This window comes from Ascaphus truei, chromosome 5, assembly GCF_040206685.1.
Source record: "Ascaphus truei isolate aAscTru1 chromosome 5, aAscTru1.hap1, whole genome shotgun sequence".
NCBI lineage: Eukaryota > Metazoa > Chordata > Amphibia > Anura > Ascaphidae > Ascaphus > Ascaphus truei.
In genome coordinates this window covers 292,232,633-292,258,051 of record NC_134487.1, presented here as the reverse complement: position 1 = coordinate 292,258,051, position 25,419 = coordinate 292,232,633, and the positions used below count along the sequence as shown (strand labels likewise).

Below are 25,419 nucleotides of genomic sequence, written 5' to 3'. Positions count from 1 at the left end.
TGACATTTGTAACTGGGGTAAGGGATAAAAGGACTGTGCTTGCCAGGCGTGTGCGAGAGGACTGGGGAGCAGAGTGACCTCATCTGGCATGTAATTTTACAATAACAAAAAACAAATCTATTACAGCCTCTAGCTACTGGCGGTTGGATTCTGTTGGCACGCAGCCCGTTGCAGGCATTTAAATGCACCGGCGCCAACGAGTTAAACAGAGTAATTTAATCCTATGTCACTCGGCACCGCTGCTAAACCAGCTCCCAGAACAAGAGATTTGAGTTAAAGCAGTTCACTCAAATAAGCAAAATCAGGTCAAGGTACTTTAAAGGTCATGTGCATGGGGCTGACTGCCTTCTTTCACTTTCACGGCAAAATAATCAGGATAGGCACTGCCAGGACATGCTGCGGAGCACACACACTTCTCCTGTGAGAGGTGCTACCCCACTAAGGAACACACGCTTCTCCTGTGAGAGGTGCTACCCCACTAAGGAACTCACACTTCTCCTGTGAGAGGTGCTACCCCACTAAGGAACACACGCTTCTCCTGTGAGAGGTGCTAGCCCACTAAGGAACACACGCTTCTCCTGTGAGAGGTGCTACCCCACTAAGGAACACACGCTTCTCCTCTGAGAGGTGCTACCCCACTAAGGAACACACGCTTCTCCTGTGAGAGGTGCTACCCCACTAAGGAACACACGCTTCTCCTGTGAGAGGTGCTACCCCACTAAGGAACACACGCTTCTCCTGTGAGAGGTGCTACCCCACTAAGGAACACACGCTTCTCCTGTGAGAGGTGCTACCCCACTAAGGAACTCACACTTCTCCTGTGAGAGGTGCTACCCCACTAAGGAACACACGCTTCTCCTGTGAGAGGTGCTACCCCACTAAGGAACACACGCTTCTCCTGTGAGAGGTGCTACCCCACTAAGGAACACACGCTTCTCCTGTGAGAGGTGCTACCCCACTAAGGAACACACGCTTCTCCTGTGAGAGGTGCTACCCCACTAAGGAACTCACACTTCTCCTGTGAGAGGTGCTACCCCACTAAGGAACACACGCTTCTCCTGTGAGAGGTGCTACCCCACTAAGGAACACACGCTTCTCCTGTGAGAGGTGCTACCCCACTAAGGAACACACGCTTCTCCTGTGAGAGGTGCTACCCCACTAAGGAACACACGCTTCTCCTGTGAGAGGTGCTACCCCACTAAGGAACACACGCTTCTCCTGTGAGAGGTGCTACCCCACTAAGGAACTCACGCTTCTCCTGTGAGAGGTGCTACCCCACTAAGGAACACACGCTTCTCCTGTGAGAGGTGCTAGCCCACTAAGGAACACACGCTTCTCCTGTGAGAGGTGCTACCCCACTAAGGAACACACGCTTCTCCTCTGAGAGGTGCTACCCCACTAAGGAACACACGCTTCTCCTGTGAGAGGTGCTACCCCACTAAGGAACACACGCTTCTCCTGTGAGAGGTGCTACCCCACTAAGGAACACACGCTTCTCCTGTGAGAGGTGCTACCCCACTAAGGAACACACGCTTCTCCTGTGAGAGGTGCTACCCCACTAAGGAACTCACACTTCTCCTGTGAGAGGTGCTACCCCACTAAGGAACACACGCTTCTCCTGTGAGAGGTGCTACCCCACTAAGGAACACACGCTTCTCCTGTGAGAGGTGCTACCCCACTAAGGAACACACGCTTCTCCTGTGAGAGGTGCTACCCCACTAAGGAACACACGCTTCTCCTGTGAGAGGTGCTACCCCACTAAGGAACACACGCTTCTCCTGTGAGAGGTGCTACCCCACTAAGGAACACACGCTTCTCCTGTGAGAGGTGCTACCCCACTAAGGAACACACGCTTCTCCTGTGAGAGGTGCTAGCCCACTAAGGAACACACGCTTCTCCTGTGAGAGGTGCTACCCCACTAAGGAACACACGCTTCTCCTGTGAGAGGTGCTACCCCACTAAGGAACACACGCTTCTCCTGTGAGAGGTGCTACCCCACTAAGGAACACACGCTTCTCCTGTGAGAGGTGCTACCCCACTAAGGAACACACGCTTCTCCTGTGAGAGGTGCTACCCCACTAAGGAACACATGCTTCTCCTGAGAGAGGTGCTACCCCACTAAGGAACACACGCTTCTCCTGAGAGAGGTGCTACCCCACTAAGGAACACACGCTTCTCCTGTGAGAGGTGCTACCCCACTAAGGAACACACGCTTCTCCTGTGAGAGGTGCTACCCCACTAAGGAACACACGCTTCTCCTGTGAGAGGTGCTACCCCACTAAGGAACACACGCTTCTCCTGTGAGAGGTGCTACCCCACTAAGGAACACACGCTTCTCCTGTGAGAGGTGCTACCCCACTAAGGAACACACGCTTCTCCTGTGAGAGGTGCTACCCCACTAAGGAACACATGCTTCTCCTGAGAGAGGTGCTACCCCACTAAGGAACACACGCTTCTCCTGAGAGAGGTGCTACCCCACTAAGGAACACACGCTTCTCCTGTGAGAGGTGCTACCCCACTAAGGAACACACGCTTCTCCTGTGAGAGGTGCGACCCCACTAAGGAACACACGCTTCTCCTGTGAGAGGTGCTACCCCACTAAGGAACACACGCTTCTCCTGTGAGAGGTGCTACCCCACTAAGGAACACACGCTTCTCCTGTGAGAGGTGCTACCCCACTAAGGAACACACGCTTCTCCTGTGAGAGGTGCTACCCCACTAAGGAACACACGCTTCTCCTGAGAGAGGTGCTACCCCACTAAGGAACACACGCTTCTCCTGTGAGAGGTGCTACCCCACTAAGGAACACACGCTTCTCCTGTGAGAGGTGCTACCCCACTAAGGAACACACGCTTCTCCTGTGAGAGGTGCTACCCCACTAAGGAACACACGCTTCTCCTGTGAGAGGTGCTACCCCACTAAGGAACACACGCTTCTCCTGTGAGAGGTGCTACCCCACTAAGGAACACACGCTTCTCCTGTGAGAGGTGCTACCCCACTAAGGAACACATGCTTCTCCTGAGAGAGGTGCTACCCCACTAAGGAACACACGCTTCTCCTGAGAGAGGTGCTACCCCACTAAGGAACACACGCTTCTCCTGTGAGAGGTGCTACCCCACTAAGGAACACACGCTTCTCCTGTGAGAGGTGCTACCCCACTAAGGAACACACGCTTCTCCTGTGAGAGGTGCTACCCCACTAAGGAACACACGCTTCTCCTGTGAGAGGTGCTACCCCACTAAGGAACACACGCTTCTCCTGTGAGAGGTGCTACCCCACTAAGGAACACACGCTTCTCCTGTGAGAGGTGCTACCCCACTAAGGAACACACGCTTCTCCTGTGAGAGGTGCTACCCCACTAAGGAACACACGCTTCTCCTGTGAGGGGTGCTACCCCACTAAGGAACACACGCTTCTCCTGTGAGAGGTGCTACCCCACTAAGGAACACACGCTTCTCCTGTGAGAGGTGCTACCCCACTAAGGAACACACGCTTCTCCTGTGAGAGGTGCTACCCCACTAAGGAACACACGCTTCTCCTGTGAGAGGTGCTACCCCACTAAGGAACACACGCTTCTCCTGTGAGAGGTGCTACCCCACTAAGGAACACACGCTTCTCCTGTGAGAGGTGCTACCCCACTAAGGAACACACGCTTCTCCTGTGAGAGGTGCAACCCCACTAAGGAACACACGCTTCTCCTGTGAGAGGTGCTACCCCACTAAGGAACACACGCTTCTCCTGTGAGAGGTGCTACCCCACTAAGGAACACACGCTTCAAACGTCTGCACGTTCCAGTGATCAGGGCAGAGTTACAACATTATCTATGAAAACGAAACTATGACAAATCTCTTTAGCAGGAAAACCACACGAGTATTTTCACAACAAAGCATACGAGGGTTTAGATTAGAAAAATGTTTCAAAAAGGAAGAGTAAAAAAAATAAAATTAAAATAAAAAAAGTATAAAACCCAAATATATTTTTTTATTGGGGGGGGGGGGTGCGGAGGGTTGGAGAAGGAAACTCTTTTAAAATATCTAATCTTAATAGTTTATGACACTTCACCTTCCCAATTAAATTGTGCTGAATACAGCAGTATTTTAAACGTTTTTATAGATCACAAAGCAGTATTCGGCACCTGTGACCTCAGAAGTAAGCAGCTCTCCATGGTCCCACTTTGTATCCTACATACAGCTGGTAGGAGACTGTTTTATTATGATTAGGAGATTCAGAACAAAAAAAATAATTTAACAAGGGAGACCCTACAGTTCAGGGGTGGCCAACTCCAGTCCTCAAGGACCATCAACAGGTCAGGTTTTCAGTCGTTGCCTAAGCAACTGATTGAGCCACCTGTACTGAAGCAGGGATATCCTTAAAACCTGGCCTTTCGGTGGCCCTGCTATAGTTAATATGTTTTCAATTCAACTATAACATTTGGACTTGTTTCTCTGAACGGGGGTTATAGCAGCAATGAGATACTGTATGTGAGAGCTTTTAATAAGCTTAGGTTGCTTATCAATGAAGCATGTCATGTTATCTATCACACACAGAGTAAATTATTACAGACATTCTATTATTAAAGACAGCAACAGCAAAAAAAAAAAAAAAAAGAAAGGCTTAAGGGTTGCGCCTCTTCTGAGGTGATTAGCAATGGCGAAAAATGTACCTTAATGGCTATCCAAGGTGTTTCTTTGATCTTACAGCTGAAGCGGTATTACTTCCTAGTTTTTAATGGGAATTTAAATAGCCACCCAACAGGAAGCTGCAAACACTGTTGTCGCAGGTTGCAGACTTTTAAACATCAGGAGAAAATGTTTTTTTTTCTTAAGTCATAAATGGCACCAAGTAGCTGATTTACGACAGGGGTGGGTCTTGTGTGTTTCAATGCAAGAGGATCTGGGCATAAGTGTTGGCATGTTTGAATAGAAAATCAGAATTCAACAAGTGTTTTGGGATCAGACGTGAATTTATCCTCTACTCCATTGAAGCGCAAACTTTGAGCTGTGCCCCTCTGCCTGCTCCCCCAGGTGCTCGCGCCCCCTTACTTTTTTACTGACGTCAAATGACGCTGCGGGTGAAGTCACATGGCCCCTCGGTGTCATTTGACGCCGTGTTGCCATGGCGACAGCACAAGGTTTCTGAATCCTGGCAAGTAGGTTACAGAGGCCCGCGTGATCCCCAGGCATTTAAATGAAATGCCTTGGGGAAGAGTGCGGGGCCTCTGCAACCGCCCACAACCCCCCCAAAAAAAATCCCGCAACCCTCCTGGGGGGGGCATGTCCCCCAGTTTGCACACCCCTGCTCTACTCCAGTGACGTCTCTGGGAAAGACCTAGGACAAATAGTAACGTACAGTACAGAGATTACGCTTGTTTTAGCCTTTTGTTTTAAGAAACGGTTCTGCATTTATTGTGACTATGGTTCTTGTAATAATCTTATGTAAGCCAAGCACTGTCTTTGTATATTAAAGCCAAACTCTAATAAGTGATGCTTTAGCCTCTGATTGAACTAGTTACACGCTTTGTAGAGAGTATTTACATTTTCGGACACATTTTGCAACAGATGTGCATAGTTTTTCTTTAATAAACAGGGACCTTACACTCTGCAAATAACTATATTTGATATTTCATGGGTTGTAGCAACGTATAGATATGATTGCAATCTAGTAAGGGGTAAATATTACCTCATTGAAAGTACCTTGCAGAGGAGAAAGGCGAGCTGGCTAGAGTAGCCGTGTGTATTAACCCTGGTTGCATATCTAAGTCACGTGCTCACCAGTGTGTTTGTGAAAGATGATATATTGGGACGGAGTGAGGGGAGATATAGTTCATTTGATGGACCTTTGCGGAAGGTCAAAAGTGGGCCAGCTCGAGAGCTGTGTATTAACCCTTGTCCTGCATGCAGGTCGCATGCTCACAGGTGTGCCGTATGTGAATGAGTAATAGCAGCGCTATATAAAGAAAAACCCTGTTATATTTAAATAGGTCCCGACAGTGTATGTAGTGCTGTACATATGATTTTTGCAGGCAAGAGTCCCTTTCCCAAAAAGCTTAAATATATTTTTTTTATGCCGGAGCCACAGGGAGATAAAAGTGACTTGCCCAAGGTTACAAGCAGCCAACACCGGGATTTGAACCAGGCTCCCCTGCTTCAGGCTCCGTGTTGCTGTTTTACTCACTGCAATGAAATGACAATTTTTTGTAGTGTGGTGCATGAATCCACCTTTCCGCCAACAGCTTCCCTGTTGGAGGTCGGCAATGTACTGCCTAGCAACTAAATGCAAGGCACCTCTGGTAGCAAGGTAGGGGGGAAAAAAATTGTGGATTCTTCCTAGTAGCAGTAACAGCCCGTTTAATTAAAGGATGGAAGCAGCACGGACAATGTACAAGTTGAAAGGTCAGGTTCAGAATAAATAAAAAACATCACTAGTTCCTGTGGCATGCTGGTAGTGAAGTGGTAGTTGGCAGGGGGGTGGGAGGAGAAATCCTGTTACCTTGACATACAGCACTAGCATGTCAGTGTTACAATATATTTTCAAGGCCCAAAGGCTTTGATAAAAAAAATGTAAAAACGTAATAATCATCTCATCCCTGCTGTGGAAATAATCAGTGTTCTGTAAAGTTATGCTGGTCGACCCCAAAGGAGCAGAGAATGCAGGGGCTTACATGCACCGATGTCCGTTATTACAATGACCACTTCAGAAATCTGTCTCGGATGAGACATGGGACAGCAGCTGTCTGCTCTGCAATACCGATCATGTCCATTCCAGCTGGTGCATGGCCGCTAGCCAGTCTACTCCATCGTAAATCTCAACGTGTTGTCGGCCCATGTGTCTTCTAGCTAAAAAAAGGTGTTAAGAGTGACAGGTAGTACGAGAATAATTATTCTTGTACCGTTTGCCATCCTTCATTCAGGTTACACTCAATACACTTGGTCTCAGTATCTGGATTGGGTCAAGTGGTAGATGGCACTGAAATGTGGTTCACATTAAGTTACTTCAGTGGTTGGCATATGTTACAAATATAAATAGTAGACACACCTCAGCATAGCAACAGTCATAAAAAAAAGCAAGTGCACAAGTTATAACCATAAAATATAAAAATACTTCACCCAAACCAAATTGGGAAAAGAAGACTCGGGCTGCAATGATGGTAGTCAAAAAGATTGTATTGGAAGCACAAACATCGAACATTTTGGTTCCACTATAGGACCTTCCTCAGGGTATGGACCTTGAGGAAGGTCTCACAGTTGGACCAAAACGTTGGATGTTTGTGGTTCCAATACAATCTTTTTGACTACCATCATTGCAGCGCCGAGTCTTCTTTTCCCAATTTGGTTTGGGTGAAGTATTTTTATATTTTATGGTTATAACTTGTGCACTTGCTTTTTGATGACAGTTGCTGAGCGGAAGTGTGCCAAGAAATACTGGTGAAAAGCAGGGCAGCAGACCTGTCTGAGATGTGAATGTGCTCACAAGTGACATTTCATTACTATAATGAAACATGACATTTTAGCATGCAAAGGGTTGTATGACACTTTTCAACAAACCACTTGCAACTATGGAGTGAATCCATAAGCCGGAAGCGCTGCTCTGCATTGTTCTCTGAAATAGCGCAACAGCACACATACAGTTAATGGCATGCTTTTGCATTATTGCTAGGACATGACATTTTAACAATAATAATGAAGACCAGCACAATTAAGTATGTGATCAGAATAAACAGTGGATCCAAAGGCTGTACAGTGCAAATGCATCTCAAAAGCAGTAACACACATTATAAGTCTTTAGATCACTTCATTTCACAGGTTATTCAGCCAAATCTATTATCCACGGATTTAATTTTCAAAGACTAAATCCATTAGACACAGGAGCTCTTTACTCCACAGCTTCCACAGCCACATTACTTGTGTTTCATTAGAAGAGGAACAGCAGACTGTTACAGAATCAATGATCAGGTTATATACCCATTACAATGAATTCCCATTTCAGAGTGCCATGCTTAACATTCTAGAATAATCAATTTTCCTTTACCAAAAAGGGAATGCAGACGGCCTGTCTCTCTGCTAAAGTTACACATTGGGTGATTACTGCCATTAAGAGCTTCTATTGCGTGAACAATAAGACACACTTTTTTTGGACAACCAATATAACTGCAGTCATTCAAACAAGTTGTTTGTTTTTGTTTCCCTAGGGACCCTTTATCACTGTGCACCAGTTCTGAAATATTTTTAAATGCTGAAGGTTCATATGGGGGAAGAGCCCAACTGAGCATGTGAGATGCTGGTTAAATACCAGAGCTCATGTGCTCTGGGAGGTGTTTTGTCCTTACATGTCTTTATGTGCCACAAGGCATTTGTGTTAGGAAGCAAAAATTATAAACACACTCTTGCTTACAATTGATAACACTGGGTCAAAATATTGAGTAAAAAAAACCATTACAGGCATACCCCGCATTAACGTACATAATGGGACCAGAGCATGTATGTAAAGCGAAAATGTACTTAAAGTGAAGCACTACCTTTTCCCCCACTTATTGATGCATGTACTGTACTCTTGGAAGAAAGAGTAGGGGAGCGCAAAACAAAGAAATATTCTCTGAGGATCGCTGGGACGAACCTTCTTGGGTAGAGCTGCATATTCCTTGACGGGCCAGTATTATTTTATTTTATTTATGTATTATTTTTCTTTTTGACATTTTGATATATTGTGTTATTGTGTGCCCCATTAATATATTAGACATCCTGAGTGAGCCTTTAGGAGCGCCCTAGTCCCTTTCCACTGTACTGCAATCGTCATACACGTGCATAACTGATGTAAATAACGCATGTGTAACAGACTCAGTCTCCCCGCTTGCGCACAGCTCCGGTACAGGTAGGGAGCCGGTGTTGCTGTTCAGAACGTGCCGACAGGCGCATGCGCGAGCTGCCGTTTGCCTATTGGGCAATATGCCCTTACTCGCGAGTGTACTTAAAGTGAGTGTCCTTAAACCGGGGTATGCCTGTACTCATTTACTACTACAGCCAGGTTAAAAAGAAAAGACGGAGTGTGTGCCGAGCACACGCGTTGCAAGTAAAACGTCTCTGCGCATGAGCGAACGGCACCGCCGGTGCTGCGCATGAGCAGACGGCGCTCCTCCATGAAGGAGCTGTGTCCTTTGAGAACTTAGTAGGTGCCAGCAAAGAAATTTCACTTCAAAAAGCCTGTCCAGAACTGTAATTTGGGTATCATTTGCATGTAATTTCCCAGAATCCCTGGCTGCAGTGGAAGCTCTGCATGCTAAGAGATAATGGGGAAAGGCAGGGTTACAGAGCTGTCTGAAACATGTGAATGTGCACAAAAAAATATCACTTATTTGCAATATATTATAAGAATGTCAAGATGCAACCTGGGATTCTGTATTCAACACATTTGTGTCTCCAAGTAGGCAGCTTTTAATGCTTTGCACAATAATTATTTCCTTTAGTTTTACATAGTAACCCTCTAGGGCAGGCCAACTTCAGTCCTCAAAGGCCACCAACAGGTCAGGTTAAGGATATCCTTAAAAAAGGTGGCTCAGTCATTAACTGAGCCACCTGTGCTGAAGCAGGGATATCCTACAAATCCGACCTGTTGGTGACCCTTGAGGACTGAAGTTGGCCACCCCCTGCTCTAGGGAAATGCAGCCTTACTTCAAAAATTACTCAAAAGAGAAGAGACATCTCCGGGTCGCAGAAGATGAAATCAGAATGTGAGATTTTCTAAATCACAGAGCGTGCAAAAGGCAGATACTGAATATCTTCTTCCAAACAAGCCGCATCTACAAGGCGCGTTTTCTGAACATATGTATGTTTGTATGCATCATTTTATTTACACCACGCCACCGACGTATGCCGCGATTTACATCATTACAATGCAAGGTATCTAAATAACAATGGGGATAAATGCAACAGGTTGATGACCACATAAGGCAAAGGGGAAACCTGCCTCAAAGAGCTTACAATCTGAACAAAATAGTTAATTTCTCTCCAATAAGAAAAAGAACATCTGTCTTTTGCCATCTATGAATGTATGTAAAACAGAATCAGATATTTATGATGCAAGTAGATATTAAAAAGTTGAAGTTGATTATATAAATATTCTTAAAAATGTGGGCCCCCCTCCACGGGGGAGGAACTACATACACATTTAAGAATATTTAAATAAATCAACTTTAATTTTGTTTTCCGCAAAATCTTGTGAATATTGGAGTTTAAAAATCAACACGTCTCAAATTTGGATAGTAAAATAAATTACAAAAGCAAAAACATGTATTGGATTTTAAGAACTTCAGACGCCCCTTCTCTCCCCCCCCCCTTACTTTTATGCATTATATCCTTTTACCCGTTTGTATTATTGTTCCAGTATGTCACCCCGCATAATATCTCTAAAATAATGCATACATGGCTGCCGCTACATAAATAAAATCCATTGCAAAACAAAGAAAAAGGCTAAGAAAAAAAAATTAAAACACAAAAAACACAGCGCAAGACGCTCATAGTGCAATTAAAAGTTATATTAACATTAGCAGTGAATAAGATAAGTAATGTGCGTACATCAAATTGATTTTAAACAAGCATTTCTGGGATATTTTACCCAAACACCAAGTGAAAGCCGGATATGATGTCGTCACAGGTATAGGAAGATTTTCCTCGTGGCCACCGGTTCCTCTTTGGGTAAGGTATGGGGTCTTTAGTCAGTCCCTGCTCCCACAAAGCGTCCAGCACGTTCTCAGCTCACACGGGACAGCTGTTTCAAAGGGGGACGCACGCCAACAAGCTTCTGCTCTCCCTCCTCCGTTCAGGCACTTCCTGGTTGGTGACGTCACCGGAAGATTTTCGCCGATAATAGCGCAAGTTTGCTGGGTCAGAAGCTTGTTGGCGTGCGTCCAACACTTGGTGTTTGGGTAAAATATCCCAGAAATGCTTGTTTAAAATCAATTTGATGTACGCACATTACTTATCTTATTCACTGCTAATGTTAATATAACTTTTAATTGCACTATGAGCGTCTTGCGCTGTGTTTTTTGTGTTTTTATCTGTTAGTTCCTGGGGGTCCTTGAGCCATCCCTATAACCATAGCTGCAGACGCTCCATAAAGGTCACGTAATTTATTTATTATATATATATTTTATTTCACGAATTCTTTTTAGTTGTGCACTGATTTTTTCACCTGTTCACTAAGAAAAAAAAATATATGTTTTTTTTCCTCCAAAAATTCTACTAATTCAATTCTTCCAATGATGAAAGCTGGCGTTTTGTGTTACACAGGAGTGAAGCTGGGGGCTCCGGAGCTGAAACCCATTCATTACAGCTCCAGGAATCCCCTGCTTCCAGAGATACTCTAATCCGTAGAGGGTGCCGGTAGCCACTCTGGCTCGCTAGCTGGGGCTCACGTAATGGACGTTTTTGAAAGCTCCTGCGTCCTGCGAGCCAATAGGAAGCCGGGACGTCATCCGGTGTGGCTTCCTCTTGGCCGGGCACCCTCTTTGGAAGTCTGTATCTCTGGAAGCAGGGGAGCCCCAAAACCAATGAATGGGGTTCAGCTCCAGAGACCCTCTGCTTCAATCACATGTTTCAAATAAATAAAATATATATTTATTAACAGCCAGCTTGGATTGCTCCTTTAAAATTAACTATGGTAATAATTTTCAAGCTCCTAAGGATTGTGTTTAAAAGCAAAACACATTACCGGAGAAAGGGGACAGAGAGACAATAGAGACCTGAGCTTTATATAGGATGGAAAACTCGATCCCCAAACCCCCCCCCCCCTCCCCCCAGGATGTTCTGGCAAGGCCTGGAATAGTGAGTATTTCTTATAGATATTAGGTACTGGAAATAGACAAGTTAAAAAAACTACGGGTGATTTCTCCACACCCCCTCACCCCCTTTCTCTGTATTTGTCTGGCCTATTTATTATTTAAATTTGTTATTAGTAACTGTTAATTTGACTCCATCATTACTGTTCAAATGTAATTGAAAAGTGGGCTTGATTGACACATATGTTATACAACGCGAAAATGTTTGATGTGGTCCTGGATGTTTCCTTTTTACTTTCTGTATCCAATTGAAACCTGCAAATAAAATTACATTGGGGGGGGGGGGGAATCAAAACACCAACTCATCAACACTCGTCTACCACAGAGAATATATTCATCTGGCAGCGGGAATGGAGCTGTTGTGGATGGAAAGCACTTCCTCCCAAATCCATCAGCCTCTTTGGCAGCATATACTTACACTGGGAGGATCCATGAAGAACTTCACAGTTGGGACACTGATACAGGTCAATGTCAGCTGCCTCGTGCTCCTCAACTTTGACACAGCTGTAAGTAAACCAAGGAGAGGATGTTTAATTACGGGCTGACAATTGTTTTTTTTATTTTTTGTTTTTTAATGATGAAGAAATCTTTTACTTGCAGGGGATCTTGCAACGCATTGCTAACATATACGCTGCAGGCACCCTGGCAGCAAAAGGCATGTGATGCACAGCCATGGAATTAACTTATCAACTATACAAGACAAGAACCTGCTATTATTATTACAACATGTAATAACTTATAGCTCTGGTTTGTGCTTAAAAACAAAAAAACGCATTACCAAAAAAAACTAAACTATGTTATTTAGTAGATAGAGATATAAAACAAGTAACGATCTAAATGGGCTGGACAGAAAATAATTAATATTAGCCACATGGAAGGGTGGTGAAGAGATGAAAAATGCCACTGCATGAATTATGAAGGAGGAACTGCGCACATAAACTGTGTTTGCATAAAAGCCAAAAACGGTCAAGGGAAGCACTTAGTGCAGCCGCCAGCACTGGGGAATGGCCATCAGGAAACACATTGGAAGTGAGAGCTTTGCAAGAAGTGAAGTGTCACCCCATGTACAGAACACAATGACAGACAATCAATGATTCCAATAAATCCAACAACTTATTATCTGATACCATATTTGCCAAATTCCCCTATTAAGTAGGACAACGTTTTGAGATAGGCAGAGAAGCCGGTGCAACACAATGGGAGAATCTTTCTCCCAGGGAATTTGGCGCCCTAGGCGAACCTTCACGCTTGCGGTCCCCCCTACACAATGAACTTTCGGGGGGGGGGGGGGGGGTTGTAGGGGGAGACAAACCAAATTGTTATCTGCCACGTAAACTATGTTTTTTTTTTTTTAAATACATTTTTATACCCAATAGATTTTTTTCTAACTTTCTGCATATACAACATCAAATATATACAAGTGACGTCTGTATCATTGCATTGTTACACAATCAAGTTCCACCAACTCCTCCCCCAATATATAGAACGAAGGCAAAACAACCCTGTAATTTGCAACTGTATTTGTGAATATTTTGTATATTGGTGGGAGTTGCCCAAGCCCGACAATCCCCACAACCCCCCCCCCCTCCTCATTCTTCCCCCATCTCTCATTCTCCCTCATCCCCCACTTAGTCCCTACATAGCTGTGGGGGAGGGGGGGGGGCGGCAGACACCGGAAGTCTTCCGGGTTGGACTGCTGGGACACACTCAGACCCCCTCCTGCTGACTCCACCATCCTCCTCTTCCCTTTTTAGTCAAAATTTGCCATTCTAGGTAGCAGCCTAGAAATTAAACCAGCCCTGCTCTCTCCTGGTCATTGCATAGTTAAATGAATACATCTAGCTTTCTACAGCTATGCAGCTAAAAATACGAGAATGGGGAGCACTTGCGGCAAAACCAGTTAGGACATAGAAGATGCCAACTGAGTTTTTCAATTAACAGAGGCCTGACATTATGGTGCACACTTGACTTTTTAGCTTATGTTCCATCAGATGTGGGATCTTTAAATCCAAGTTTTTGCGTACCGGCAAGTTGAGAGGCCTTGTAGCAAGATGCGTCCGCCCGGAATCAACCAGCAGTCGCACACTAAACTTACACCATAACGTATCGATTACCCATTTTATTCTACTCTAAATGTGCAGGTGTGTACTGTACAGTAAAGAAGAGCTTCACAAATCTCACACTTCCAAAAAATGATCATCACTGACCCCTCATAAAAGCTTACTGAATCAACATCTGACTCAGGTAAGCAAGTCACAACTTCTCTCAATACCACAAACCAAAAGGCTGCATTCACATAGCTCTTTTTTTTCTACAACCCACAAAAACACTGCAGACATTAGCAAAGCTCTTCGGGGCAGGGACTCCTTTTCCTATGGTTGTCGGAAGCGCTTATTCCCATGATATGTAATAATATGTCACATGTATTGCACAGCACCATGTACCTTGATGGCGCTTAATAAAAAAGATATACATACAATAAAATAATCGAACTGTTTAAAACAAGCAACACTCTATTAGTAACACAAGCATGTCAAAACAGGCTTCCGAGCCTGACAGAACGAGTGCTACATTCAGAAATCCCTACGTAGGGCTTGGAGTAGATAAACCAAGGTAAGTAAATGGTTTCCATCCTGACCTCAGCACTTATTGCAGCACATAAACCCCACTCTGAAAGTTCAGAACATGCACAATCCAACTTTCCTTTGCAATTGATTATTGATCTTGCCTTGTCACCATGGACTGAACCTTACAGCTCACGGTCACCTGTGAGGTTACCAAAGAGGTGTATGTATACATATTTTATATAAATGATATATTGTATTGACTTGGCGGCACTGCCTGTTTAAAGGACCTATAACAAAGCAGTCCCTCAGTCAGCAAAGGTCATCGCAGTCTAGAGTCCAATGTGATCTCTTCTGAACTTAATCTACAGTACTTGTACCTGAAACTGGTCCTAGGGTTGCCAGGTGTCCAGTATTGAAACGGACTGTCCTGTATTTGGACACTGTCCAGCAAAAAAAATTAGAGGTAATACTGGACATGTATGTGTCCAATATTATTTCCCTTGATATATTGACCTGATCGGCTTGGGGGGGGGGGGGCCGTGGGATTTCCCTGAGCACGAGAGATCAGGGCTGTTGCTAGGAGGATGGGCAGCTTCCTCCATCCTGATTGGTTGCTGCTGGGTAATGCAGCCAATCAGGAAGAGGTGTCAGGAGCCTGGGGTGGAGCCAAGGAGGGGAGGAAACGGCATGGAGTCAAGAGAGGTGGTGGATGTGTGTGGGGCGTGCACATCGCACCTTCACTATTGTGTCCAGTATTTTAAGTGAAGTCATCTGGAAACCATACTGGTTACGTTTAAGTGATGGGGGATTTTTTTCTTCTTCTCCTTAAAGTATGGGTACCTGGGGGTCTTCCGAAGCTAATCTATTCCAAGCTCTATGGACCCCTTGCCTCCCAAGATATTGATCAGTGAAGTCACAGACATTACTTCCCGATTTGAAATGGCCATCCAACAAGAAGCTGCAACTGACAGCCCATAGGAACCACAAGATTTGGTGGACATTTTGTTTCTCCCCCAGAGGGAGATTTAAAGCCGGTAATTTCACCGGTATCTCAGAAACCAGGGGGAGTAGTGGAAGGGGGGGGGGGGGGCAATATGGAATATTTGGTCTTTCGCTCTAAACTACAGAGGGAGAGAGTGTGACCTTTCAGTAAGGATTATGTATGTTTCTCTACAAATCTGTGCTTTCATCACAGTGAGAGATGTGCACTCCAAAATATCAAGACGGCGCACTCCAAAATATCAAGACGGCGCACTCCATTTATTTATTTTTTTAGATGCAAGATACTGTAGTGACATGACAATGTCACCAGCAATCTAACAAATAAACAACTATCACTTAAATAATGCAAACTGACCTATACATCTCCGGTTTATTCCCAGAAGTGAACACACAAGAAGCAAAACAATATTAAACCAATCATCGCCAAGTTGCATTAATCCTCTGAGCACTCCAATCAAATTCATAGATAAAGTTGATAATTATTTATTTTTAAAAATGTTACGTGAAAAGATTTGCCAATATGGATCAAACTGGGATTGATCCACATTCATGTAGTGTTAATTCTCAAATAATCTGAGTAATCATACTAAAGTTAAGCAAGATAAAGAATTCAGAATTAAAAGGCAATGGTGGTACAATCGTGCGCCAGTGAAAACAAAGGCAAATAACACAAATGTAATCACGTTTAGGGCAGGCGTGGCCTACGCCAGTCCTCAAGAGCCACCAACAGGACAGGTTTTCAGAATATCCATGCTTCAGCACAGGTGGCTAAGTCACAATGACAGCCACTGTACTGAAACAGGGATATCCTTAAAACCTGACCTGTTGGTGGCCCTTGAGGACGGGAGTTGGCCACCTCTGATTTAGAGAGAAGTATGCATAACAGATGATATAGGGAACAAGTTACATACTGTAATTCCAAGCATCTACAAGGATGGGAGTAAACGCAAAATGTCACAATAACATCATTAACTATCCTAAGGGACCAACAGGAAGCAGAACATCTGTAATAACCGTGGGTAGTACAATACATTTAGTGTATACCATAGAGAGAAAGCCTACCTTGCAAATCATGCAGTTTAACTAATCATACGTACATTAGTACAGTACACTTGAAATTACAAGATGATTACGCTTTCCTGGAAAGAACACAGCGGAATTGAGATACCAGCAGCATAAAGCTAAGTACCCAGCGAGATGCCGGACACCTCCTTAGAGACTAACGGGAGCCCATTATAAAAAGTCAAAGGGTTTTTAGGGCAGAAACAATTCAGCCAACAGATATCAGGCTGAGGAGGAAGACAACGCTCAGAGAATCAGCTGGTTGACTACCAGACAGACTGAGAAAGCAGAGGAATTGTTGGTACACATTTCACCACATGAATAAACCAGTGAGTGAGCAGTATTAAAATAAAGACCTTTGTTCCCAAATCTCCGGGCAACCTGTTCCATAGAAAGTCCAAACTCAGCTTTTCAGATCGCTACACTTTTTTCCCCCTTATTTTTTTAAAACAAAAAGTTGAACAGCTGACTGGTCACCCAGGAGGTGGTAAGCGCCCCAGGACCCACACTGCTAAATACTAATCAAACAATCACTGACCATCTATGTCTATCCTGACTCTACTAACAAACATGAATGTATTAACACCCGAGTTACAGTTGAGTATGTTTGACATCCAAGATTCATATAGGAAATGTTAAACGGAAAGACATCTTTACCATACCATTATTAATGAATCTAGACATTTATTAACATGGCAAAAACCAATACCAACTGTAGGCTGGCAAAAATCCCACTCCCGAAAATAATATCACTCTCCAAAGAGCGAAGAAGTGGGGATGCTATTTTAATTCGGGCTAGTATTAAATATAGAAAGAAATACACCCCTCCTCCCCCCCCAATAAAACCATGTGCCAGTTATCACAATAACGGGATAACTGAAGATCTCAAATAAATTTATACATGGGTACTACAGACATGTAAAGATGGTACCATAGATCAGGGGGGCGCAAACTTTTTTCCCTGCGCCTCCCTGCCGGCTGTCCCCTCACTCCCGCACCCCCAACTTACCCGCGCTCCGGCGTAATGACGTCACGTTGCCATAGCAACGTGACGTCACATGACCTCGCAGCGTCATTTTGACGCCGCGTTGCCATGGCGACGCAGGGAGGAAGCCGCCGGAGCCACGGTAAGTTAGGTTTACAGAGGCCCTGCAGCTCCCCCGGCACTTAATTTAAGTGCCTTCGGGAAGCGCGCGGGGCCTCTGTAAACCCCGCGCCCCCCGTCGGCAGTGTCGCGCCCCCCCTGGGGGTCGCGCCCCACAGTTTGCGCACCGCTGCCATAGATAATGACATTAAGGAGGATACTGCAATTGCCTCTATTGTAGATCTTTTCCCAACATTTCCCAAAGACATGGATGACACCCCACAGGCCACCCCATAGTCTCTAGAGTGGACTATTAGGCCGCGCTTATAGTGACGGCGATGCGACGTCGGACGAAAACAAATACATTGCCGCCGCCGTGTGCGCATATAGTGCATGCGACGAAGCGACGCGAAAATCTGAAGCCGGCAAATTTTGATTTTTTAAAGGGCAGTCCCGTCATGAGACGGCCCTTGAACAAATCAAATTGCCGGAATCCCGCGACCCCGCCGCCCGGCGAAACATAACTTTCGCCGGTGGCGAGAGCGACGTCACCCGCCGTGTCGCCGTCGCCAACGACGGCAGTATAGGCACGGCCTTACACCTTGCAAAATATATGGCTGTTTCCTTTAGCTCACAGTAAGAGGCCCTCTTAGTTTCCTAAATATAATTAAGACTATCACCAACATTAGGGATGAGGATTACTTTGTACAATTGATGTACAATCACACAGCAATTCCCCACAATAAAAGGCTCAACGTCAATTAAAACCTTTACCATGGCGACGGTCCAGTAGCACCAGAGGGCCTCCTGTCCACTTGCATTTGTGGTCATGTGATCACATAAACGTCACCGCCTACCCAAGGGTGACAAACAGAAGCGAAAGGGGCTCCATTTCCTTTACAAAAATCGGGCCGAGCGCTCCATTGGAACAGTTAACCCCATCTTCCCTAGAAAGTGAGCATTTATGCCTTGACGTACCTGGTCTATCAATGGGGCCCTCTGGCTTGCCAGGACCAATGACGCACCGGGTACATCTTAAGGGCACCAACATTTTTTGCTCAAAAACAGTATGGATGCTCGTGTCTGTCACGATACAGCCATGAACAGGTTACGCTGTGTCAACAATACAGCAACCAATGGGCTGCACCTTTAAAAAAAAAAAAAACCTGTTCACAAGGGTGAACAAATAGTAAAAAGAAAAAACAACAGAAAGCAGGAACATGTTTACATTGAGCTGACACGTGACAGGTTACAGATGTTCCTTTCTGCCAGGCCAGTCTTCAAAGAAACTTCTACATTCCTGAGAACTTCTCTGGCCTGCAGATCCAAAAGGTGATCAAAAGGACGCACCATTCCTCCACATGATAGGAGCACATGCTGGGCGATCTTTTATTGTGAATTGCACCATATAGGATTGAAGATATAGATATAGATATAGATATAGATATATTACAAGGAGAAATACGTGTGTAATAATATCACATGAGGGGGTTTCTGGGTTGCCTAGGTCAGATAATTTGCATCCATCTCAAAATTAGAAGTAGTGCTATTAAAACCAATGTCTATGCGTGCATGAAAAAAAAAAAAAAATCAACCGAATGGTGTAGGTAGCGTTAATATAGTGGCTACAGGTAGAGTTATGAGGCGTTTTATTAAAATCATTCTCTGTCTGCTATGCTAGTAATAAATGTCATGAAAGATTGACGAGTGGGAGACAAGACACACCCACAAAAGGATGGCCTGTCATTTGTCACAGAGGCAAAGTTTTAGGTTTAAAAATAATGATTTGGACTACCTAAATCAGAAGAGGGGTGCGACATCAACAACACATGAATTCTCATATTTGTAACTCCACAATCTCTTTGGAGGGACTAAAATCATTCATTGGTAGCATATAGGTCTACTGCCATTATCACGCTATATTTGGTAAAACTGTCTGTATTTAGAAATAGATATTGTATGTTTTTGTAACCTTTCTTTTCTGTAACAAGCACTGTACCACTTATTTTTTTTGTATCAATCTTTTTTATTGGCAATAACACATAAAAGGCATGAAAACAGTAGTGTCATAGGCACATGACAACATTAAGTGAGTTTGTCCATTGACATAACTTCATCTATTCGCCAAGTACTGTGCTTCTCGCGGGAGCCTTAATCTGCTTCCAGGCCACCGCGATTGAGCATCTGGCTGCAGTTAAGATGGAGGTTACCAACCTACCCATGGGTGGGGGAAGGTCATCGATGGGCTTGCTCAGCACCAGGGTCAAGGGGTCCAGGGGGAAAAGAAGCCCCGTGGTCTCTTGGAGAAGCAACTGGATCATGGTTCAGAACCTCTGGATCTCTGGACATGACCACCAAATGTGGGCCATGTCGCCCTTTTGACCACATCCTCTTCAGCACAGGTCAGGGGTGCCGGGGAAGATGTGGCTCAGCCTAGCCGGGGTCAGGTACCACTGAAATAAGATTTTATAGATGTTCTCTTTTGTCACTGTACAAATTGAAGTCTTTGCTGCCAACTCCCAGATATCCTCCCACACGTCCTTGTCTATCGGTGTGTTGAGGTCCTCGGACCATTTCTGCATGTATTGGTGAGTCGGGGGGTCGGTTGCCGACTCCACCCCCCTATAGATCTCCGAGATTAGACCTCTTTGATACGTAGCCTTACTGCAAAGAGACTCAAATTTGGTTGATGGGGGGAATTTGGAGTTTGGGGACAGGGATAGTAGAAAACGCCTAATTTGCAGGAACTTGAACAGATGTAGATCTTGTGATTGATATTTATCTCGAAGTTCATGGAAGGACAGGATCTCCTCTTTCTGCAGCAGATCGGCGACCAGCCTTATACCAAGACCTTTGAATTGGTCGAATTGTCTTTTAGAGCACCCAGGCGGGAAGTGTGGGTTTCCAAAGATGGGGATGAGTTGAGACGGGGTAGATACCAGGCCATACTTCCCTTTGCTTTTAAGCCAGGCGGCCCATGTGCATCTCATTGCCCCTAGATCAAACCTCCGTGAACCTCCCTCCCCTCCTCTCGGGGACCATAGTTGAACCCGGAGAGGAATGGATGCAGCATGATGTGACTCTATTGCTAGCCAGCATGTAGAGGCCGGGTCGCAATTCCAAACTACAGCCTGCTTCAGCTGAGCCGCAAGGTAGTATCTGACCACGTCGGGACCCCCAGACCTCCCCTCGTTTTTGGGGAGAGCATCACAGATCTTGGGACCTTTGGCCTCTTATCATTCCAGATGAATGGAAACATTAGGGCCTGGATGTTTTTCAAGGTTGCTAATGGGATACTTACAGGGAGGGTTTGGAAGGAATAGAGTAGTCTCGGGAGAATGTTCATTTTTATGGAGACTATTCTTCCAAACCAGAAAATTTGGAGCTTTTTCCATGATTCTAGATCTTTCCTACTGTACCACTTAGTAATTATTACATTTTAGATTTAATAACAGTCTTTTGGGCATTAATTGAACCTAGTAACGTTTTTAAAAAGAGATGGACTTCATTTTCAGACATTTTGCCATGTGTGGTTTTTGTGTTAATTACATATTTTTTCTAGTATAAGGCCGGGGGGGGGGGGGAGGTCAGGGAGAGAACAAGGACTCATGAGAAGTATCCTTAAATTAATCCTGGTGGTGGCAGTGTAATTGGGGTGGTGTGACCGTTTTTAGTTAGGTAGTGCTCATTATTAGTTCCCTGTGCGGAGGCAAGAGTAAGCTGGATGCCATCAACACCACACACACGTTTACATGACAATCAATGTGAAACTATTCTAGATTTGACAGTTCATAATTTCTCCAGTATTAAGAGCCATGTTTTGCAATATGGCCTCCTCAAACACCAACATTTGTATGGATCAACCATATTGTCAAAATATATAAATCTTTGTTCAGGTTCATAGATATCGTCTTATTTGTATGGGCAACGAGTGAAATGAAGAGTGGAAATGGTTAATGAAGTTAACTCTTTGCAATCTAACTGAAACGTAGGCCTTGTCCAGGGTGAGGCTTGCTCACAACGTGTTGAGTCAGCGTGAGGCAATGAGAGCGGCTGAAGTGAGCGCGCACGTGAGGCCTTGTCCAGGATGGCGCTGAGCGAGCGGGCGGGCTCACGCTGGCCGCGATGAAACAAATTGCGGCAATGTGTGTGGACAGCGTGAGCGAGCGCCGAGAGCATGCATGGCACTTACCTGTTTGCCAAGCAAGCAAATTGGAATTCGCGTCACGAGTGGTTCGCCCAATGAGGGCGAACCAGCTCTGTGACGTCTTGGCCGCGTCCCACGACACACCACCTGGCGCATACACCTAGCCGGCCACAAATCACCCACGCGCACACTCCCTGCCTGGCCGCAGCCTGAGAGTTCAGAGCAGACAAATAGATTTGTCTTTGAGCGTGATGGCCGGGTCACAAGCGGTTCGCCTAATGAAGGCAAACAAGCTCCGTGAAGTCATGGCTACACCCCTGACGCGCACTACAGCCAGGCATCGCTCCTGCTTGCTCAGTGCGTGACGTCACAGCGCTCGAGAGCGAGCGAGCCATCACCCTGGACGCAGCCTTACTCATACAACCTATCCAATGTTCAACTTCTTGATGTCCAGGTGTCAAAAAAAAAAAAAAAAAACCACACAAATGCAACTCTCAGACTAAAGTCAGACATAAATTGCTTACTTGGAGCCAATTGTCGCCACCCAAAATACTACTACTGAGAGTTTGCCAGTCCGTTCACGAGGTAACAGAGAATTACTGACACACATGCTACATATTAGAGGGCTAAGGTCATATCCAAAAAAAATTCAATAGTCAAGAGGCAGTAAATGTCAGAATATACATCAAATCTGTCAACGTTAAAACCTTAAACAGGGACAAGTTGCTATCTATTAAAATAAGGCTGAAAAAAAACAATTCCTTTATTGAGGACATTCAGTGGTTTGCATAAGTATTCAGCCCCCCTGCAAATTTTTCACATTTTGTTGGCACCCGAGCGTACTCCACAACGCTTTCAAATTACACTTTACATGTAAACTCTACAAAAACTACTCCAAAGTGATAGATAGAAAATGCATATAGAATATAAAGTAAGATTTACAGAGAAAAACTGATTAATCTCAGTTGCATAAGTATTCAACCCCTTTTCTACTGCAGCTCTAAATCAGCTCAGGTGCAAAGGAATTGTGTGACAGGTCACAAAATTAGTTAAATGGTTTCAGCCTGAGTGTAATCAACGTGGTTTAACTTGTAGATAATTTCCCTCAGTTACCTAAAGACTTTCAAGCTGCAACTTGCAGTGATCCAACAGAGCAACCATAAAGACCAAGGATACTTTCGAAACAAGTCAGGGTTAGAGTGGTAGAGAGGTACAAAGTAGAAGGGTACACGAAAATGTCAAAGGCGCCCATTATCTCTCTCAGCACAGTGTGGTCCATCGTTAAGTGGAAGATACATCATACTGTACCACTCAGACACTAGCCAGATAAGGTCGCCCTTCCAAACGGAGGAGCCAGGCCAGCAGGAAACTGGTACAGGATTTCACTCTGAAACCAACAATGACCTTGAGAGATCTGCAGAGTTCTGTGTCTGAGATGGCAGTCATTGTTTATACTTCAACAATAAGCCGGTCCCTACACAAAGCTAGCCTGTATGGACGGGAGGCAAGAAAGAAGCCATTACTCATCTTAAATCCCATAGGGAGTTTGCGAAAAAAGCATGCCAATACGATACTAATGACATGTGGAAAACAGTTTTGTGGTCATTTTTTTTTTTTTTTTAAATGAAACTTCTTTGCCGGGACCAAATCTCTTTTTCTTGAGACGGAAGATGTCACTGCTGGCAGATGAGGCCGTCGGGCTGCGCATGCGCAGAAGCTGCGCTCACCATTGCCGGCACGCACATATGCGGCCATCGCCACGATCAAGCGGTTGCGCACAGCACAGAAGGGTCCTCGGGCCTTGCGCGTGCGCAGAACAATACTCCGGCTGGTCTCCGTCATGCATACGCAGAGGCCTCTGGAGTTCAGCAGCCAACAGCGCGTCGCGCTTGGGCAGCAGCACCAGAGGAGAAGAGGACACAGAGCCGAGACACACACAGTTAGTGCAATTAGCGAATACAGGGGGTGGGAGGAATTCTATATATTTATTTTTTTATTTATAAAAATGTTTTACCAGGATGTAATACATTGAGAGTTACCTCTCGTTTTCAAGTATGTCCTGGGCACAGAATTATAAAAAATACATGTTACATTAGATATGTATAGATATTACATATCGATCTCTCAAAAAGGTGTACTGTATATAGTAAATATAACAAATATATAGTAAATAGTATATAGTTAAATACTTCCATAATAATATTCTCATGAGTAAGGGTCATTTAGTTAAACTAAACTATTATTGAAGTATTTAACTATATACTATTTACTATATATTTTATCCAATTGGATGTAGCATTGGGCTTTTCTGTCTTTTGTTACACATTTGGCTGCGCTCAGTAGTACCCTTATAGATATATCTATATAGATATCTATATGATGTGGTGGGTTCTGGGGTTAGAGCTTGTTGGGGTTGTGCGTTTGTTCATTTCATTTTCAACTGGTATCAGTTGTTTGGAGGTTAGTGGCCTCGCCTCCCGGGGTTTAAGCTCACCCCTCCCCACTTTTTAAAGGAAGGTTCTTTTACTATGCCGTATGGATGGACTCACTGCAGTCATTCTCCCTCAACCAGAGGTAAAAGAGAAGTTTCAACAGGTTAGTGTTAGGACCTGCAAATTTGGTTATGCCTTGACTTTGGCTTGCAACCCTTTGGCCAAAGGGTTTACCTAAATGACCCTTATTTATGAGATTATTATTGAAGTATTTAACTATATACTAATTACTGTACTATATATTTTGTCAAATTGGATGTAGCATTGGGCTTTTCTGTCTTTTGTTATCCCATAATATATTCCAACAAAGCTGGCAAATACTGGAACAGGTAAAACAAACCATGAAGGGAAGGCCACAGGCTCCTATGTAAAAAGGGAGGCCCTTCTGGATACAGACTTTGCAAACTTTGTGCACTACGGGCTTTAATAAAATGTTTGACTCGCACTGTGGTCAATACGATCATTGGGTCTAATAATGGGCCAGGTCCATCAGCCTACTGCCATCTGTTTGACATAATATACTGCACTAATGTACACACTACAAATTAAACTGTATGATTTGCAATAATTACTCCATATTGTATACCCTATAGCAGTGGTGCTCAACTTGTGTGTTAGAAGATTACACCTCATGGAAAATACCAAACAGGCCATGTTGAGGATTACCACGCAATAGCATGTACTCATCTAAGTATTATCACATATTATTGTTATGTCCATGATCATGCCTAAAGTCTGGTGTGACTGGGGATCCCAAGAGGCTTTAAAAAACACAGATTTTGTCAAATGTACCCAAAACATATTAACATTCAGAAAAGGAGTGTGACAACTACAAAATTAAAATTCTGCAATGTTTTATTAAAATTTGAAGGGAAAAAAATGGATTAGCCGAAAAAGACATAGCCAGAGGGAAGTGAATTCTTTCATGAAATAAAAATCTGAAAGCCCTAATGTAACTGCTGAGAGAAAGAAGCATTGGTGCTTTGATCTTAATTACAGGAAACAGGCGCTACATTGTAATTAGGGCAATTCCCATAAAAAAAAAAAAATTAAAAATAACAGCAAGGCAGACAGAAAATCGTATCACTGAAACCTTTCAAGCGATGCAGTTTACAGTGGATAGAACAATTAGAAAGCATTGTGGTTCAACATATACTGGTGTATGCCTATTTACTTATATAGGAAATTAAGTTGTCAGTTGGTTGAAGGTATTCTATATTTAGGAAGTAGCACAG

General features: G+C 44.3%; 1 protein-coding gene across 3 annotated transcripts in view; it reads right to left on the bottom strand.

The window, feature by feature from the left end:
• KDM7A (lysine demethylase 7A) overlaps window positions 1-25,419 on the bottom strand; it is a 76,755-nt gene that overhangs the window by 34,186 nt on the left and 17,150 nt on the right. For all 3 annotated transcript variants that reach the window (XM_075602668.1, XM_075602667.1, XM_075602669.1), the window contains exon 2: window positions 12,249-12,334. In XM_075602668.1, the coding sequence (XP_075458783.1) occupies window positions 12,249-12,334 (86 nt within the window). The remainder of the gene's footprint in view (window positions 1-12,248; window positions 12,335-25,419) is intronic.